At 47.5% G+C, this 20,074-nt stretch overlaps 1 protein-coding gene across 5 annotated transcripts in view; it reads left to right on the top strand.

Moving 5' to 3' along the window:
• LOC135920903 (galactose-3-O-sulfotransferase 3-like) overlaps positions 1–19,683 on the top strand; it is a 147,219-nt gene extending 127,536 nt beyond the window's left edge. For 4 of the 5 annotated variants that reach the window (XM_070531491.1, XM_070531489.1, XM_070531488.1 and 1 more), the window contains 2 exons: positions 17,750–17,999; positions 18,426–19,683. In XM_070531491.1, coding sequence (XP_070387592.1) covers positions 17,750–17,999; positions 18,426–18,541 — 366 coding nt within the window. In that variant the 3' untranslated portion in view covers positions 18,542–19,683. The remainder of the gene's footprint in view (positions 1–17,749; positions 18,000–18,425) is intronic. The other variant, XM_070531490.1, reaches the window with a different exon arrangement.
• Positions 19,684–20,074: the final 391 nt, after the last annotated feature.

Here is a 20,074-nt window from a genome sequence, read left to right as displayed (position 1 = left end):
CTATGCGTGTACGCACCGCGAACGACAAAAGTAATGCGAGAAATCTCAGTCGATATATATATATATATATATATATATATATATATATATATATATATATATATATATATATATATATATATATATATATATATATATATATATATATTATTATTATTAGCAACCCGCGACCGATGAGGTATACGAAAGTGACGCTCTGTAAGACACGATGCGCAGAAGGCGCCAATGCATACGGCCGAGAACGGACACGACGGAGCGCGTGCCGTTGATGACAAACACGGCTAAGGAGAAATAGCGAATCACGTGGAATACGCGAAAGATTAAAGGCTGAGTATACCCCCACTCCCCCGCCAAAATATAATTATCATAAAAAAGCGAAATTGAATCATGGGAACAGAGCGTCATAGTATAAAAGCGCCAGGGAAAGCGCAAAAGAAAATCGGATCATTAAACAGAAAGACAAAAGAAACAACAATAAAAGTAACAATATATAGATCGCCCGCAAAGGTGATGAGAACACGAGTTAATAAAAAATGGCTGTGGCTTAGCTAAGGTTAAGCCCAGGATGCGAAGCATACTAGCCTTTATTTTAGTTGTTGAACCACTGTTTAGCCTGGTGAACTGCTGTTGCTTGGCTATATTTGGTTCGGCTAGACGAAGAAACAACTCATGCGTTACTCTGCTTCGCCTTCAAGAGTGGAACGCGACAGCGTTCCCGTCGACCCGCCAAGGGGTGTAAGACAATGGGCTACGGCGCAGCGACTACGCGCCCCGCATTGGACGCGGTGAGCGTCGAGCAACGCAGCGTTCGGCGCGGCAACGAAATGTGCGCCTGAGCAAGCGACGCACGCCTGAGCCTTAGAAACAGCTCGTTTCTAAGGCAACACCGCATTCACTAGAGGCGCTTTTGTACCGCTTTGAAGCATCGCACTCGTGGCTCAGTGGTAGCGTCTCCGTCTCACACACCGGAGACCCTGGTTCGATTCCCACCGAGCCCATCTGGCAAGAGTTGAGCCAAAGCCACCTAGAAACAGTCTCTGTAGCACGCCGCAACCTTCGCTTCTCATTCCAACGAGCAGCTCTGTCTCCAGGAGGCATCTCACCTCGTGAGTGTCTAGCAGAGGCAAGCGCAGCTGCTTATATACCGCCGCGACGCCGCGAGCGACGGCGCGAGTTGGAGCCCCGTTTCTCCTCTGTCGTGACGTCACGGTGTCACGTGGTCAGCCTGGAAGGCGACGCCGCGAGCGACGGCGCGAGTTGGTTGGTTGGAGCCCCGTTTCTCCTCTGTCGTGACGTCACGGTGTCACGTGGTATTGAAGGCGACACCGCCGCGCCTGAGGAGCTGGGTTGAGCTCTAGTAATATGCTTCGCCATAAAAGGAACCTGAAGGTTACAAGAAGCACGCACGGGAGGGTTCTTTCTTGGACGACGGTGCTCGTGTGCACTCGTTCTTTTTTCCGAATACGAAGCCCCGGCCGCTGAGCAACGGCCTTTCTTGTCGCCTCCACGCACGCGACGGTGGCGCATGCAGAGGGCGGCGCTGCGCGAGCGAAGCGTGGCTCTACTTTCCTGGGGTGCAGGTGGCGCTGCTGGAAAATTTCGTCACCCGATTTCCTCTGCATCCCAGGAGCGTCGCCATCTTTTCAGGCCGGATGTCGGATTTGAATTGCATGCAAAGAAGGAAAATTCTTGGCGGTCGGTCGTTGTCGTAAAGGCAAGCGTGCACGAACACCGAGAGCGCCGAACGTTTTCGGCATGATTGGATTTGCAGAACTGCGCTTCGTGTTCCACTTAGCTGAAAGGCACACTCGCGCTGGCCAAGTTGCCTGTTTTCTGAGCTTGTGGAGCGAAAACGGGGCCACAAACAGGGAAACCTGTGACGGCCGCCAACAACTCAAATCGATTGGTAGTTAGCGCCTGTAGTCTTAAATGTTTGATGTGATTGCCGTGTGTGCCCGTTCTAAATTTACACCACGACCCCAGAGAATACAATGTTTAGAATAAGCACCGAACATTTTACTTCACCGCAAAGTGGTACGGTATACCTCATATAAAGTGAATATTTCGTGGCACCCAATAAAAAAGATAATAATCACCAAACCTTTTCTTTTTAATTTTTATTCCTTCTGCAGAACGGATAAGACAAGCACGATTGCTAACTTCCAACTAAAGTTTCATTACCGAGAACATGTTATTCACTTACAGAAGTCACGGCGGGCTCGCATCCACAACACGTGGCGCGCGGGGGCGACGTTACGGAACCCCGCGGCAACGGCTGGAATTCGGCTGGAGTGTAATTGCCATCGTAACACGAAACAAGCCCGTCGTCCAATATGTCGCGGCCAGTACAAGCGCCATTGGCGTCAGTCTGTAGCCTCCACAAGGCAGGATACGTCGTGAACAGTGAGCACCGGAGGCGACACCGTCCGCTATGAAATCATTCTTCAGGGAAAATTTTGTTTATTCAGCGCGGAAACCTTAACGTATATAGCGGTATACGGTACCAGAATACTGCCGCTTCCGTGTGTGGCTCGAAACAGTATTCGCATACCAGAGCTAAAGTTCTGCTATACTTGTCATCAGTGAAAGTGTCCCCTATAACTAGCAAGTTTTTCGACCGTGAAGGTGTAGAAAATGTTTCCTCTTACTTGATAGCCGTTCTCACAACTTCATTCTCCACAAAAATATCGGCGTTGTGGTCAGCGTACCGCCCATTGTGGCAGTGAAATTGAAATGAAGCAAAAAGATTTTTTTTTCAAGTTTGCGTCACTCCCGGGGTATCTAGTATTCCCATTAGAGAGTTTTAGAACTATAGGGGCCCCGATAGTTTGGGGCCCCAAAGAGCTTTGCGGGTGTTAGCGTTGGGGCACGTTGGAGTGAAGAGTTTTAGAATAGGGTTTTATGTTTGCGGATAGCGTCTTGCGCTGACAGCGCCACTACGGCGTCAAAGAAAAGCCATTAGAAATAATTAAAAAACATATACCATTTTATGATAGGAATAGTAATTTTGACTTCCGTGTATATACGCGTTTAATGACAATGTAGAGGTTATTCAGTAAGCAGCAAACAATTAGTTGCGCTTAGTTTTGAGCAAACCAACTTTACTAGCCTTCACCAGCCAAGCTTAGCCATGTAGGCCTACGAGCCATAAAATCCACAATCGAATTCAAAACCAGCGGCGTCTGAGTCAATCTTCATAACACACGCTAGTTGAGAGAAAGCGATAACCACAGTCACTTCTCCTAGCTTGCGAGCTTCACGCGTTACCGCGAATCGAAACCAGTTTGGTGCTAGGTTAGAGCCGTCGCTTCGATGGGTGCCGCCATGTTTGCCGACGCAAAGCTTTTGGGGCCGCTATTTGGGCTCCCGCTAAATCGATCAAATAGCGTTCCCAACGCAAAACCCAAAGGCAGTTTGCGTCTTGCGCATGCGCAGTGGCTTCGACGCTATTTCTTTGGGGCCCCAAAATGTTTGGGGCCCCTATTCTAAAACTCTCTATTAGGAAATCCACACGAACCAGAATTAGGAACGCCAACAAAGACCCGGAACTGCTGACGGACCTGATAAAAATGCTATGAATGAATTGAAACAATTAAACTTAAGCCGATAAGAATTTTGGAGGTTAGTGCTTTTCAAGTGGGAAATAATAGGCGCTTTTCTAATGCAACAAGAACGCCATGCTTGTATCCACCGCTTGTACCCTGACTGCATATTTAGAGAGGTTAGAATAGGGGCCCCAATAGTTTGGGGCCCCAAAGAGTTGTGCGGGTGTTAGCGTTTGGGCACGCAGGAGTAAAGAGTTTTAGAATAAAGCTTTGCGTTTGCGGATGGCATCTTGCGCTTGCAGCGCCACTACGGCGTCAAAAAAAAGCTATTACTAATAATTAAATAAAATATACCATTTTATGATAAGAAGAGTAATTTTGACATTCGTGTTTCCGCGTTTAGTTACAATTTAGAGGTTATTCTATTAGCAGCAAGCAATTGCGTTTAGTTTTGAGTAATCAACGTTACGTGTCTTCACCAGCCCGTGTTAGGCCTACGAGCCATGAAATCGTCAATCGGATTCGGAATCAGCGGCGTCTAATGAATCAATCTTCATTACTCACGCTAGTTGAGAGCAAGCGACAATCGCAGTCCTAGCTTGCGAACTTCACGCGTTACCACGAATCAAGCCCAGTTTGGTTAGAGCCGTCGCTTCGATGGGTGCCGCCATGTTTGTTGACGCGACGCTTTTGGGGCAGGGGCCCTATAACGTAAAACTATTCCAAAATGTTTCTATTCCAATCTCCTGACGTCAAATTTGCGTAACCACCAACGCAAGCACCGCGCGGTCACCCGCAGGGTTGTTTGAACAGACCAATCAAACGCTCTCCTCGTTCATAGGAGGTCATTTTTGCTTGCTTGAAAAACGAATAACATTGCCTACACTGAGCGGCTTGTCGTATCTAATTGGCTGACAAGAAGCGAGGAGAACGCTCAAGTGGAGAGGGATTCGATGGGGCCGAGCCACTGCACTCAAAGTCGATAACCGGATGAAGAGGATGGTGCGGCGTCTACGATTGGTCGGCTTTCCCTTACTTAGCTTGCGGTGGCTGCTCGAAAATCGCGGCGGCATGCAACGGAAGCTCAGGAATGACACTAAAACGGACCCTCAGCAAAGAAGAGTTGGCAGAATGAGAGGGTAAACGTGCCGAAAGTGTTCGTAAACGTTACACGGCCACGCAAGAAGTTTTATTATACGCAAATACACCCATGCTCTCCGGCAGGTGCGAGTAGCCAGCGTCTGAGCGATCGGCGGCAGCCATCTTTTATTCCTTCCGGAGCGGGGCAGCCTGCGGCTATTCCGAAGAAAATTCAGTTTTGTTCGGCATATTAATGCATCTTTATCACGTACACGTCACTTTGACGCGGGGAGCTTGTGCGGTTTTGTTACGTCGCGTGACAGGCAGGTGAAGTGGGTGCAGCCCGAAACCTTTTTACCAATAGCCGAGGGCTAATGGCGAAAACGGGTCGAATGAGAAATAACTGTTTTTCTTTTTTCTGTCAAATCATGCATAATCAGTGTGCACACATCATATCAGATGGGGGGGGGGTATCGCGGTTTTCGTGACGTTGCGTGACAGACAGGTGAAGTGGGGGTGGTCGAAAAAGTTTTTGACCAATCTTGGAGGGCTGATAGCAGAATTGGAATAGAAAAGTTTGGAATAGTTTTACGTTATAGCGCCCAGCTCCCGCTAAATCAGTGAAATAGCGTGCGCGACGCAAAGGGTGCGTCTCGCGCATGCGCAGTGGCTTCGACGCTATTTCATTGGAACCCCACACGTTTGGGGCCCGTATTCTAAAGCTCTCTATTATCGCAACTGAAAAAGCAAAGGTATGCCCACCGAAAACTTGAATTTCTCTGCCTACATGCCGTACCGACGTCGAATAAGCGAATGCGACATGCACGCCTGAAAAGATGCAACGCCTAGTTCGTCGAACGCCAGTGATCTACTCCGACTAATGCGGGAAGGTGAACATGCGACTTACGGCATTTACGTCAGTCTACGCAGCTTCTCATATGCCCTAAGTGAAACAGCGAGCTTTCAACTTACGAACATACAACACCACAAAAGTTTGTGTACTCGCGCACACACGCGTGATATCCGCTTGTTGATGCGCCATCTTAGATTGACCGTCCGCTCGTACCCAGGAATTTTGGACATTCGGCAATCTGTTGAACTTAATGGGCAGCATGTAAAAGAAAAAACGCATGTATCAAAAGATCCACCGAGTTTCAAATAGCACCGTCGAGAGGCCACGCGCGCACGGTCGGCACAGCGTGTCGGTCCGAAACGCTGCTCCACAGCGCGGCGTCAAGTGCGCCGTCTGGGTGGTGCTCGCGAAAAAGAATTCGTTTCGAAATGTATATATATCTTTTAACGCGATAGCGTTAAGGAGCTCGTGCCGCAGAAAAGCCGGTGTCATCGGCGGCGGCGTCCGCGGCGTTGACCGTGAGCGATAAATCACGGCAGGCACTTCATAAATAAAAAGCAACTTCCAAAATGGGCTGGGTGGGAATCGAACCAGGGTCTGCAGAGTGTGAGACGGAGACGCTACCACTCAGCCACGAGTTCGATGCTTGAAAGCGGTACAAACGCGCTTCTAGTGAACGCGGTGTTGCCTTAAAAACGTGCCGTAGAAAGTTATACTGCGGTGTATATCGGTAATTATGAGCTTGTAACTTACACAAGTCGCATTTACACGAGTAGCGAAGTACGTTTCCGCTAAATTTCTTCTGCGCTTACCGCACACGCAGAGCCATCTTGCGGCAAACACAGAAGACCCCCTCCTCTCAATGTACGGCGCTGCCCCGACAGGTGGCGCACCATGCGCGCATTGGGGCTGTGCGCGGACCGGCCCCGACTCCCTCTCCCCTGACGACGCTTCGCCGTGCTCCCACGCGGGTTGCAGAATCAAGCGCCGTTCCCTTCTTTAGATTACTATCTATCTATCTCTCTGCCCGTGCCGATCACGACGTTTGGCAGGCGTAGATCGTTTCCCCCTCCGAGACACCGAGTTCTTTGGTTCGTTCCGTTTGCTCAGGCGCACGTTTCCTTGCCGCGCCGAACGCTGCGTTGCTCGACGCTCTCCGTGTGATAGGTGGCCGCAAAGTCCGATGCGGGGCGCCTCGTAAGTGATCCCTGCGCCGTAGCGCTTTGTCTTACACCCCTTGGCGGGTCGATGGGAACGCTGTCGCGTTCCACTCTTGAAGGCGAAGCTTAAGCGTCCTCCAATTTTTTTAGAATGCTTCCCATGTATAGTTACGATGGTGTACTTCAATCAGTCAGTCGATCAATCGACCAATTTATTCATGTATCAATGTACATAGAGGGGTGAAAAAAAAAACCGTCGATAAGGCAGCTTGACGGGTTGTCACCCCCATATACGTTTGAGCAGCAACCGCTTACAGCAAGCAAAAATTAGTAACAAAGAATAATGCATTTCGCTCAACTAACGCAGGTATGATAATAATATGAAGTAGAAGACAAAAAAAACTTGCATGCTGGCTTATACAAAGTTGAAGTAACATGCAAGTTTGTGAGTCATGTTCAACTGTTCAGGAACGATTATATAAGGGGGAAATCAAAGAGAGAACGACACAAAGGAACAAACTATATAAAAAAAGATTACGCTTAAGTTCTAGTGCGGTTAGTTTTTCTAACACAATACCACGATAATAAAAGTAGTTTTTGGAATTGTACTTTTGAGCATCCGCTCTCCGTAATTAGTAGGGTTTAGAGCCACATTCTAGCACTCCAAATTTCTGGTATTATATATGTGTATCGGTAATGTGATTTCGCAAGGCAAGTTAGATCAGAAAAGTGAGGCCGTTTTTCTCTTAATAATGCTTTGCTGAGGCAATAATCTAATTCTAATTCTAATTGACATTAAGAGAAAGAAATGGAGCAGGGCAGGTAATGTAATGCGTAGGTTAGATAACCGGTGGGCAATGAGGGTTACGGAATGGGCGCCAAGAGAAGGGAAGCGCAGTCGAGGACGGCAGAAGACTAGGTGAGGTGATGAAATTAAGAAGTTCGCAGGCGCTAGTTGGAATAGGTTGGCGCAGGACAAGGGTAATTGCAGATCGCAGGGAGAGGCCTTCATCCTGCAGCCGACATAAAATAGGCTTCTGCTGCTGCTGATGATGATGACGCAACAATAATAAATGTTTTCCATAGGGATTAAACAATTTTTTTATGAGAGGAGCCGCTGCAGTGTACCACGGAACACTAGATATAACTCTAATTATCTTGTTTTCGGTGCGCGCGAGTTTTCATATATATTAGGTGACGTTGTATCGCCCCATACAAGAAAGAAGTACTCTCTGTTAGAAAGAAAAAGCGAGTGATGTAGCAGCATCCCAGTGTTCATGGGTAGCGCATCCCTACTCCGATGAAGCGAACATGTTACTCGTGACAGCCTTGTTATTGTATAATCGGTCTGCATGTCTCAAAGCATATGTTCATTGAATATCACACCTAAAGATTACCCGCCGTGGTTGCTCAGGGGCTATGGTGTTGGGCTACTGAGCACGAGGTCGCGGGATCGAATCCCGGCCAAGGCGGCCGCAATTCCATGGGGGTGAAATGCGAAAACACCCGTGGTACTTAGATTTAGGTGCACGTTAAAGAACCCCAGGTGGTCTAAAGTCCTCCACTACGGCGTGCCTCATAATCAGAAAGTGGTTTTCGCACGTAAAACCCCATAATTTAAACACCTAAAGATATAAAACTGCTGACTATGTCTATGGACTTTCATTTAAAAAAAAGAAAGCGAAACATCTGCAGGAAGGTGCTTGCCCTTTGATCTAAATACAGTTGCCTTGGTTTTCTTCACATGTATAGTTAGACCATTACTTGAGGCCCAGAGCGCTAGTCTTGAGAGAATTTCATTTCCACGGCGAAATAGTTCCACAAGATTACTATCTGGAATGAATAAACTTGTATCGTCCGCAAATATTACAAACTTTAAATCCTGCTCGATCTGCGTAATATCATTAATGAAGAAATTAAAAAAGGTATGGTCGTAAAATACTACTTTGGGGTCCGCCGCAAGAAATGGTTTTCACGAAAGGTGATGACGAATTGCTACACACTGTCTACGACAGCTGAAATATAGGCAGAATAATGTTGTGTTCTAAGCGAGGTATCCCACAGGATTGCAGCTTGCGCAAAAGTAGGCTGTGGTTCGAAAAATCAAACGCTTTAGGGAAACCAATAAAAATCCCTAATAATCGATTTTTACTTTCTGTATCCTCCAATGTGTGAGGAGGGCGAGCTCTAAACCAAAGCTGCGCGTTTGTCATCGGGCTGTCCGTGAAAGACGACAAGCGAGAAAGTAAAGCTTTTCCCTAAAGCATTTGAAAGCACAGGCAACACTGATGTAGGTTTGTAACTAATTTATTCCCATCACATTTTTTTTGTGACGGACTCCCACCTTGGCGATTTGTAACTGCACTGGAAAAGCACAGATTAAAAATGTGTGCGAGTGGTCCCACAATAACATCTGCAACACATTTTACTGGACGCAGGCCTGCGTGTTACAATAGTCGCAGGCAGTGCTATCTTTCACACCTGACATCAGAGAGAACGTCTCGCACTCAGATATGCTGCTTAAACCTGAAACGATTTTGACGATTTTCTGCAAACGTACTGAGTCGTTAGAGTAGGTCCTGCTGATCATTAATCGACGCATCTAAGTGCCCCGCGTAAAGCGTGTAATTTATTATAAGGTTTTAAAGATGTACATCGCTGCGAACGCAGCACACTGCTCGGCGGAATTTTCAGCCACCCCAACCCATATGACTTAGATCACCCAACTGACATCATGTGGACGAGCTATCCGATTGGCTGCCCAGGGCACGTCGTCGATAATTTTTCCACCTTTATGGCGAACAAATGATGTTCGTAATTGTTGGAATGTTAGTTAATTTGTTTCTATAAAAAAAGTAACAGAAAGAGAATCACGAGAACAATTTCTCACTACACTTAAGCACTTCCGGTACACAGCAAGCGTCGTCTGCTTGTGTTACAACGTGCTCCATTTTGACGAGAGCTCCGCGGTCAGAGTCGGTCTCAGTCTTTTCGCGAGCACTATGATCCGACTTTGTTGCGTTGTGGACTGCAAACGTAGCGACTGGAAATATGTAAAGCTGCACATCGTGTCCATCTGCAAGGCAGCAGACGAGATGACTGGCTGCAGCGCATCGGACTGCCGCTATCCGATCGACGCCAGAATTTGCGCGTTTGTGGCCGTCACTTTACACCCGAAGATTACTAACGCAAGAGCGTTTCGCAAGTCCGGTATTAGGGTAAACGCAAGCGCAAGGGGGACAGGGCCTGGCCATTTCACCGTGTCGTTTCACGGGATGAGCAGAAGCGTAAATGTGAATGGTCTGCACGGTGCAGCCACTTACTTGGTGGCATAGAGTTCAACCACACACAGTAGTAGTAACGAAATGTATACCTCTTTGCTGCTGGTGTAAATGTTTCGTCGGAGTGTAATCGCTAACACGTACGTTGTTCTTGTAATTATTTATAATGTCTTACACTTGGTTAGAGCGATATTAGCTCTCTGTTTCGCTGGGTATACGCTTTGCGCCATGGTTGGCTGGACCATGCAGATCGATCAGGTCGCTCACGCATGTCTACGCCAAAGTTCCTTCATCAGCTTGAGTTTATGCCGTTCCGTCGAAACGCCCGGCTAGCGTGTGGGTACCGGAACACCAGACACGTTCGGCGCTGCGGCAGAATGCTCGCCACGCACGCTGCTCTCGCTCGGGGTCGACGGCCGAGCAGCTGGCGGAGAGCTCGGAGAGGCTTCGCGCGCTCGCTCCCAGAGAACCGGAAGTCGACGACACGACGTGCCATTGTGACGCACAGCAAGTGAAGGCGGAGCTTAGCCCCGATCACTCGGAAAAGGAGTTGAGGAGGAAATTGGAGGAGGAGGGTAACTTGTAATCGTCTGTAGCCCTCTTAAAGGGGCCCTAAACCACCCCTCGGGGTTGGTGAAATAACATAGCCCGCGGCTAATAACATAGCCCGCGGGTGTTGTGAACATCTCAGCCAAGTTCTGCTGTCGTACGCGGTCCGTGGAGCTCGCAAGCGGAGCGCGAAGGCACTTTTTTCTCAAACGCTCTCGTTTAAAAAACCCCATGCTCCTCGCTCTTTTCTATGTGCTTTATTTCTTCATAAAGCACACCCCAATACGCGGCTGCTATTGGTCGCTGCGCTCGGCTACACCACGGCCGCCGCGATGTGCCGTCACAAGTCCAGTGGCTAAGCGCATAGAGTTTCCTACGAAAATTTTATGGCTAAGTGCACTGCGGCTCTCCGAGGGCAGCCGCGTCTGACTTACGTTTAGCGCGGCATAGGCACCAAATCGGAAATTTGAACTGCGCGCCACGGTGACGTCACCGACGTAGCCTTCGCAGTGCAAGGCATTGGAGGAGGAAGGGGAGCACAGCTGAGGCCGTGTTTGATTGTCGATAACTCCGCTTGTGCTGAACGCATTGAAGTACCTTTTGCGGCAAAGTGTTTCTGAAATAGCCTATCTTCACTTCAAATTTCTTTCTCCACTTCGATAAATAGTGGTTCAGGGTCCCTTTAATATGAGACGTTTGGTGCAAATTGTGGTGCAAATGATTAACTTTAGCTGTACCCTACGCGTCTTCAAAATTTGTCCGAACCGTTTTGGAGGCCCTTTAAGAATACTGTATCTTTGCATGATTCTTTCTGAGATCATATGTTTGCATCCGCGATAGAGGGATGACCCATGCCTACAAAGTAATCATTAAACATATTGGTTAGTTCTTTACCGTTAACTAAGGTCCCATTAATCTTAAGCTGAAGAGGTTTGTTAAGTGCGTTATTGCTACCAGATATTGTAGCAATTTTTTTCCATGTGAGCGACAGGTTGTTTGTAGCTTCCGCCGAAGTGCTATTAAAATATGCTGTTCTAGCATTCCGAATTTACTCATTCAGCTTATTACGGTATGCATTATAACTCTTTAACAACTGTGGGTCACGAGAGGCTAGAAAGACGTCATACAGTTTATATTTAACCTTGATTTTATTTATCATTTCTTTAGTGATGCATGGCTTACGAATTTTTCGAGATGGGCGGGATGGCTTGTATCGGAAATGCGAACCGTAAGCCTTCTTGGAATACTGTAGAAAAATCTGAAAGGCCCAATCAACATCCTCAGCAGCAAAAATCGCATCCCAAGGCATGACTGGTATATCTTGACGAAAGCTATCAAGATTCCGAGACATGATGTTTTGTATGAGTATGTATGGTTTCTGTTTTTTGACATGTTCATTGATAGCCGTAAATATAGGTAAGTGATCACTCAAATCACACGAGATATATTGTTAGCTTCAAAGCTCGTAAGAAGGAAGTCGATTAGTGGAGAAGAATGAGTGGTTTTTCTAGTGGGTGAATTAATTACATTTATTAGGCCAAAGCTTTCATATAGCCGTACCAAATCACTTGCCATTGAGCATTTTGTGAGCAAATTAATGTTGAAATGGCCACCGCATACTACATTAAGGTTACTGGAGTTACCGTAATCAAAAATATTTTCGAGATGCTTCAAGCACGAAGGACAGCCATTGGGCGGACGATAAACAACTAATATAAGTTTGTCGTTCATTAAAATGCTCAATGCTTCGCAATCAGCTTCTGAAAAGGTAAGGTCGTCAAGTAGTTGACAGTTTAGTGTCTCATTTATCGAAATTGATATCCCACCACTAGGCCGACAAGGGCGATTTATGGAAAACACGTAGCCAGTCAAGGTGAAAACGTTGTCATCAGCGTACCATGTTTCCGTTAGCATGATGACGTCAAACAGGAAACCGAGCTGTTGAATAAACATTTCGAGGGGCGCAAGCTCATTATTTGCGGATTGAGCGTTCAAATTAAAAAAAAAAAACTCGAGCCCGGATACGTGTAGTCTTACATGGTTTTGTAGGTCATCAGGTGTGACAGCCATAATGATGGAGCAGCTATTGAACCGTAGTCAAATCGACCTTACGCGATAGATGCCAGGGGTCGTTCTTAGATCGGTCACCCTCTTTCCGCCTTACGAGTACTTTCCCGTTGGTAAAGTTGAACAAATTGTGTATATGGCAATAGCCTGTGCATGGGAGCGCCCGTTTTGAAGATGGAAAATGAATACCCTTCAAAACAAAGCGCCAATAAACGGGCGAAACGCAGACAGGCGCTTTGTTCTGGCGGTCCTCTCGCGCGGGAGACATACACCACCTGGCGCATGGCGGTGGTGTAACGGGTGTCCTGCGTTCCGTAAGTTGTAGGCACGAGCTTGAATGAATTCTGGGGACTTACGTGCCAAAACCATGGTTGATTGTGAGCCACACAGTAGTGGTGGACCTGGGATTAATTTTGACCACCAGGGGATCTTAACCGTGCTCCCAATAGACCTCAGACTCTGCCCAGGCGGCGCTGCGGAAAAACCCGTCACCAGCGCCCCCATCGGAGCCTTGGCGCGAACTGAGTAGTGCAAGGAGAGCTGTCCACAAGCGAAGGTGCATAGGCCACAATGGACCCTTCTCTTTCGTTTGTGTTGAGGCACGGTTTCCTAAAAATCAAGGACCTGGAAAGCTTCTTCCACCCATCCACGCTTCGGAAAGGAAACTCAGCGGGGCGAAGTACGTGTACAATATAAAATAAAGTCTCAAGTGTTATTTCGGCGTGCTGCAACTCGCAAGTGCAGAGAGCATCAGGTTTGTCTATAGGCATATCAGCATAAAAATCTAAGCATTTCAAATTGGTTCTTATTGAATATGTCCTGAACACAAGGCTTAAGTATCTCCTATAACTTTCTGTATTTTATCGTAATGTTTTGTCTCGCAATTATTTACAGAGAGTAAATCATTTCGTAGCCTTTCCAGGGCAGCAAACAGAAAACGTTTTCCAAGGCAGCGAAGAGCGTGCGATCATAACGAAAGTAAGCTTCCTACAGTGCCTACGCGCTGTATCTTTCTTTCTTGCAGGAGCTACAGCATCGTTCAGTACCTTAATTTGAACTTTTCGCCGACGCTTCGAGCAACAAGCGCGGACAAATAAATGTAAATAAATGCGACATTTTTTTTTTTACACATGTGCGTTACTACGCAATTACTCTTCCAGTGCTCCTACAGCAACCTTGTTGCTCACATTTGAAAAACTCAGTCGAGCAGGCGCAGCACATTGCGAAGCGTGCTTGTTGTATCGGCGCAGGACATGCAAAATACCGAATGTAGAAATGAGCTCGCGATACAACGATACTCTAGAACAGGATTTTGAATTCATAAACGAACCAAAATGTTTGGTTAAGCTGACCTGCCAAATCTCTCTGTTCCACTCGTTGAGTCAAGCGGAGGCGGACGCCTGTTAAAAGGTGGATATATTTATAGCACATAAGCAGGATGGTTCGCAACGTTGTTTTTTCTGTTACCAACGAAGTGGCGGCTGCAGATTCTTGAGTTTTCGCTTGGTCACCACGGTCCTCCATCAGGGCTACGCAACACAATTACAGAACAACAAGATTGTCGCACTTTCTCATGCGAGCCGCTGTGTTGTGGGGAATGCACGTAATCCGATTACCCAACAGGTTGAACGGCCCGTATCCAGCGCTCTCGCCTTTCCCCTTCATACGATCGCGATGGAAATCGGCAAAACTGAACGTTGTTATTCCGTCCTTCGCGTTCATGGCAATTTACAGTAGCGTCGATTGCGGCGTTTCTTCGTCAGGGTGCCTACCAAGTTGACATTTCCAAATTCCCTGAGTTTTCCAGGTTTTCCCTGAGTGCTTTTGCAAAATTCCCTGAGTGATGCAGAACTATGTTTTATGTCAAGTCGCGCTGAAACCATATCGCCCTATGCTGTCACTCTCTAGTAAGCATATGAAAAAAAATTTAAAGAAAACCGACTTAATCCAATTTGAATACTAAAGAGTAGTGTTTATGTTATTCAAGAAGAGAATATAAGGGAGGGGTTATTAAAGTGCACAGCAAATAAAATGTCTTCGAAAAAATTTTCAAATCGAGTTGGACATTCTCTAGTACAAAGAAAAGGAGATGCATACAGAAGCAAATATTTTCGAATATATGAGCTATTTCTATCAACTGATAGCATGCTCAGTGTCATGCAACTGTCCTGACATACTCTCAGCTCGCGCAAGACGCCTCAGTGTTGTGTTTCACTGCTTTAAAGAGTTTATTTTGGTTTGGATGAGGGACACCTGCATCTCAGCATCAGCCAACAATTTGTTTTTTGAGCGCAGGCTCCTTTATTTATTTATTTATTTATTTATTTATTTATTTATTTATTTATTTATTTACTCTTATACCCACAGCGCCATTTAGGCACTACAGTGGGGGGGGGGGGGGGGTTACATACATCAATGTGAACAGCTTATGGCATCGAATAAACAGCATTATACTATACAATACAACGAAAGAGAAAAAGAGAAGAAGAAAAACCGCAAAAATGACATGACAGAAATGGTACATCAGGATATCAGTGTACAGCACGCAGGAAACGGCATCATACAATTAAGTAATAAAGCACTATATAATGATAGCAAACTCTGCAATTACTGTATACTGTAAAATAAAGAAGAAAATTTCAAATAGCATTTGCAAAATGTTCATTATTAAGTATACTAACTACGGCAGCAGGCAGTCGATTCCATTCTAAAATGGTTTTGGGGAAAAAGGTGCTTTTGAAAAGTTTAGTTCTACAAGTGTATTCCCTAACCTTGAGCTCGTGATCTGTTCGTCTGGATATATAATGTGGCTGAAGAATATACTTATTACGGTCTATTCCAATTTGGCCATAAAATATATTGTGAAAAAGTTTCAAGCGTAATGCCTGCCTTCTCTTTTCTAAGGTGTCCCATTTTAATGTTTGTTTTGCGCTAGTAATACTAAGGTTTCTGTCAGAGTTGCCGATTACGTACCGTGCTGCTATATTCTGAACTCTCTCAAGTTTATCTCGGTCGGTACACGTAGGAGGGTCCCATACGGCGCATCCATATTCTAAAATGGGTCTAACATAGCTTTTGTACAGAAGATCACGAGCCTGCTGGGGAAAGAGTTTTGTATTGCGCCGTAGAAATCCTAACACTTTGCATGCCTTTGCTGTAATGAAATCAACATGCCTGTGCCAACATATGGACGGTGTGAGGAATACACCCAAGTACTTGTACTCGTGAACAATCTGCAATGGGGAACCGGATAGATAATATACCGCTAATACGGATAATATAAAGAAGCGGTCGCATACTTAATTCCCCGTTCATTCCTCAGTGCGTCGATCCTTTCTGTTCTCGTCCTCCTTTCACCGCGCGTTCGCCTCACGGACCATTTGAAGAATACTCTTGGTCAACTTACAGTCAACGTCCAATTTTACGGACCCCCTAGGGGCCGCGAGAACTTCCGAAAAATCAGGCAGTCCGAAAAAATAAATTCATGTCTTTTACTGCCCTTAAGGGCTAAAATCGACACATGTACGTCTGAAAAATCTCTGAATGTCTGTCAGTGCACTTATTAGGCATATCGGTGCTCCTACTGTGACAGGTGAGGGCGGGTGCACACGTGTAAAATTAAGGAATACATACAGTGTCCCGCGACAATTGCCCCTTCCTACGCTTGTTACGCTTCACCGCGTTACATGACTGTATTGAGGCGAAGCAGACTTTCGGGAAAGAGCATTATGCAATGCGCCGTGCTTTCCGAGCTTCGAAGACAAAATTATTGCTGTCAGCGGTAAAATGAAGAAACACGGCACCGAACGACAAGAAGCTTAACAGCGAACGTCGAAGCAGCTAGGCCTAGCGTTGCCGCAGTGGTGGCTACGGCTGCCAGCGGATCTGCGTGCGAGAGCACCGGTTCAAGGCGGCGAGGTAATCAAAATAGCAGCGGTGGTGGTTTTCATTAATGCCGTCTCGGACCTGCGATCACGCAAAACGTTTAGAAAATCGGACGGCGAAGAGTTCTTCCGTCTGAAATTTCAGACGTTATGATACATTGACTCTTTGGGGTATGTGGTGGTTATAGTGTACTAGAACATTATTCTAGTACACTATAGTGGTGGTGCCGCGAAGCCGTCCGAGTTATCTGGAATCCCGAAAGTCGGTCGTTGACTGTACACTGGCAACTCCTCCAGCCGACGACGATTCGTTACGGGTCCTGTCTGTTTCTCGAGCCAGCATTACCGCGACTTTTGACCCTCTAAAAAAATTACAGCTAATTTTCCCTGATAGAAGCACAAATTCCCTGAGTTTTCCCTGAGTTCTTCCAGACTACTCAAAATCCCTGAGGATTCCCGGTTTTCCCGGTTTTCCCGGTTGGTAGACACCCTGTTCGTAGCGCGCGGAGCTATCGCGGTTGCCGTCGTTCCCGCCATCAGTCTGAAGTGTGAGCCAGCAAGCGCTTTATGACAGTTCGGCGGCGCGTCCGACTAGCGTAGAAATTTATAGCTCTCTGTCTTGGTGTTAAATGCGCAAAACACTCGCGATATGGACCAAAATCTAGTTAAATCGTTGTTTCGCAGTCGCTAGCTGCATAGGCAACTTAGCAAGGGAGTCGGCCTTCGCACTACTCAATTAGTGCCTCTTCGCACCGGCAGGTGGCGCTACGCGTCTTGCAAAACTCCGGAGTCTTACGTCCATGCACGGTACATGGGCGTTCTTGCATTTCGCCCCCATCGAAATGCGGCCCGCGGATTGGATCCAGTGAGCTCGTGTTTAGCAGGGCACCTCCATAGATGCTAAGCCTCCGCGGCGGCGGGTTAAGCACGGGCGCATCCTGGGCAGTTTCCTTAGCTGCTGATGACACACTGCATTAACGCGTAAGCATTCATTGGCGAGTACTCTAGCCATGTGGCGCCAAAAATGTAATGCCTTGTACTTGCACTAGGATGTGTCATTTACAAAGACATTTAATCGTTAACCGATAAGAAACAATTTAAACAAACAAACAAGCAAGAAAGGTAATACCCATAGAGATACATAGGGCTCCTTGAAATTGCTCGAGGAAGCTTATAGTAGGGGTGGGCCAACTGAAATATTGGGGTGGGTGAAATTGGAAATTTGGGGTTGGGCCAACTTGAAATTGCGGAAGGGCCAACTGAAGTGTGGGCCCAACTTGAAATTCGAGGGTGGCCCAACTGTGGCGACAATTAGCGTCGTCCGATGCAGGTTCGTGTGCAGACACGTTGTGGCCTTCGCAGACCAGCTACCGGCGTCCCCCGAGCGGCCGGCTGGCGGCGCGAGCTGAACGCGGCCGACGTGCAGCTGTACGAGCACTTCGCGCGGCGCTTCGAGCAGCGCGTGCGCCGCTTCGGCATGGCGCGCGAGCTGCGGCTGCTCGAGCAGCGCACCCGCCACTGGCACCGTGCGGGACACGCGGCCGGCCGACGACGCCCGGGGCTTCTGGGTCAGCGCCAAGGCGAGCGGAAATTGCAATGTGTGCCGTACAGTATAGTTAATTAGCGAGTTAGTAGACAGTAAAGCAGCAAACGCAAAGAGTTAGCGTTGCGTGCATCACACTGCGCATGCGCTGTACGTAAACGCTGCTTGAGCTCTTACGTACGTACTACCTTGTGCCGCGCAGTGCAGTCTTTCTTTGCGTTAGCGTTGCGTCGCACGCTAACGCTAACGCAAGGATTTTACGCCATACTAAAACTCTCTAGTTAGCAAACTTTTGTTGAGTACGTGACTATGTGTTTCGATTTATCGCGCCAGTATAATGTGCGCCTCTTGGAATAATCCAGCCCGAGGACAGCAATTATGCTATGGCTGCCCTGAGCGATCTTTAAGAAATTCCGTCACCCTGGATGTGCCGGCAGGCGTGACAGGTACGGTGTTGTCGCAGGTGCTGCTGTTCCGCCCAAAGAACGGCAGCTCGCAGGAGTGCGCGCGCATGACGCTGCCGGAGTTGGTGTTCACGGAGCGGCTCAGGAAGAAGCAGTCGGGAAACGCCGCCACTAGGCGTGCACGCGGCCGAAGGGAGAACGCGTCATCGATACAACCGGTGCACGTACAAGTACAACGTTATTTACACGAGAAGTATAACATATGCAATACTTATTTTGATATGCAAAAGACGCCGAAGATGTTCTCACTACAAGGACTCAGTTTCGGCAGCCTCAACGTCAACGAAATTCGTCAAGCAGCGCGAGCGGGTGTCGCGATTGTTGCGTGATGACGCTTGTCGGTGCGTTGCCTACGGCGACCCGAGCGCGGCCTCACGTCGGTCGCGGCGCACCGACGCCTGCGCAGCTGCGAGAGAACGCGTCGCACGGTGGCCGATCGCCCGACGCCGAAACGCGGATGCCACGGGCCGAGCTCATTGCACAGCTCGTGACGGGCACTGCTGGCCGGTCGGTGTTAAGAAAAGGAAATCCATCGGCCCTCTGTGAACAAGGACGAGCTGGGGCGTGTTTTACCTTCTGTGCCTAGCTGCTGCGCTCAACACGCGTCCGGCCCATGCCACAGCTCCGTGGACACCGGCGATAAAGTCGCGCAGGTGACGTCACCACAGCGCGCCCACTGGGCCGTGCACGGCGAGACTCGGCGCGAGCGGCGTTGACTGGAGCGCGCGAAACACGTTTGCTTGTCATTTGCGATTGTGCATGCTTCCTACAGTCAATTAGCTGAACGAGGCTTGGAAGGACTGTAGCTTTATATTCTAGCGAACAAACATGGGGCAGTCCGTTTACCTCACAATATTTGCAACTTCATCTGCAACGCTACGTAATTAAGAAAAGTAGATGAAAATCGGCGTAATGCTAGAGTCGTCTGAGCGGCTAATTGTCGTATAGTTTGTGGACAGTTTCGACAAGAATTACAGCCGTTTTATGTAACCATACTGCCTACCTAGACGGCCATGTATTGACTGCAGGCGGGAATTCTGCAACGTTTACAAGTTCACTGTGAACCAACTAATTATGACAAACAAATGAAAGTCGCCGTAATGATAGAGTCGTCTTTGCGGCCAATTTCAGTTTGATTTTTCCCAGATACCGGCGACAACATTTCTGTCATGCCGACGCGGACGGGCATCGATCGGCTGCGCTCGGTGTCGACACGATTGCAACAACGCTGAAATAAAACAGGATACACAACTTGCATTACCGCCCCATTTCATTAACATGAACATCGTGCGAGCTCTTAGAGCGCACAATTCAGAGACATATTTCTGGTTATCTTGAGGAACGCAACATCGCTTTATAACTGGCTTTACGACTATGCATGTTTCGCTAGCGCAATGAACGAAGGGAAACAAACCGACGCTGCTATGTTTATGGACGTCACCAAAGCGTTAGACAATGTCTCGCATGTTAAACTGCTTCATAAGTTAAATTTCGGGCTTAAAAAAAGATTAAAATATTAGCCTGCATTATAGCCTTTCAATTCGTTATTGTGAATAGAACGTTCGCAGACTTAGTCTCGTTGATTCTGCAGCGTTCCACGTACAGGGATCGGTCCTTGGCCCGTTCTAATTTTTATGATACTGGGTGT

Source organism: Dermacentor albipictus, chromosome 1 (genome assembly GCF_038994185.2).
Source record: "Dermacentor albipictus isolate Rhodes 1998 colony chromosome 1, USDA_Dalb.pri_finalv2, whole genome shotgun sequence".
NCBI classification, from domain to species: Eukaryota; Metazoa; Arthropoda; class Arachnida; order Ixodida; family Ixodidae; genus Dermacentor; species Dermacentor albipictus.
This window is presented reverse-complemented; position numbering and strand designations above follow the sequence as displayed.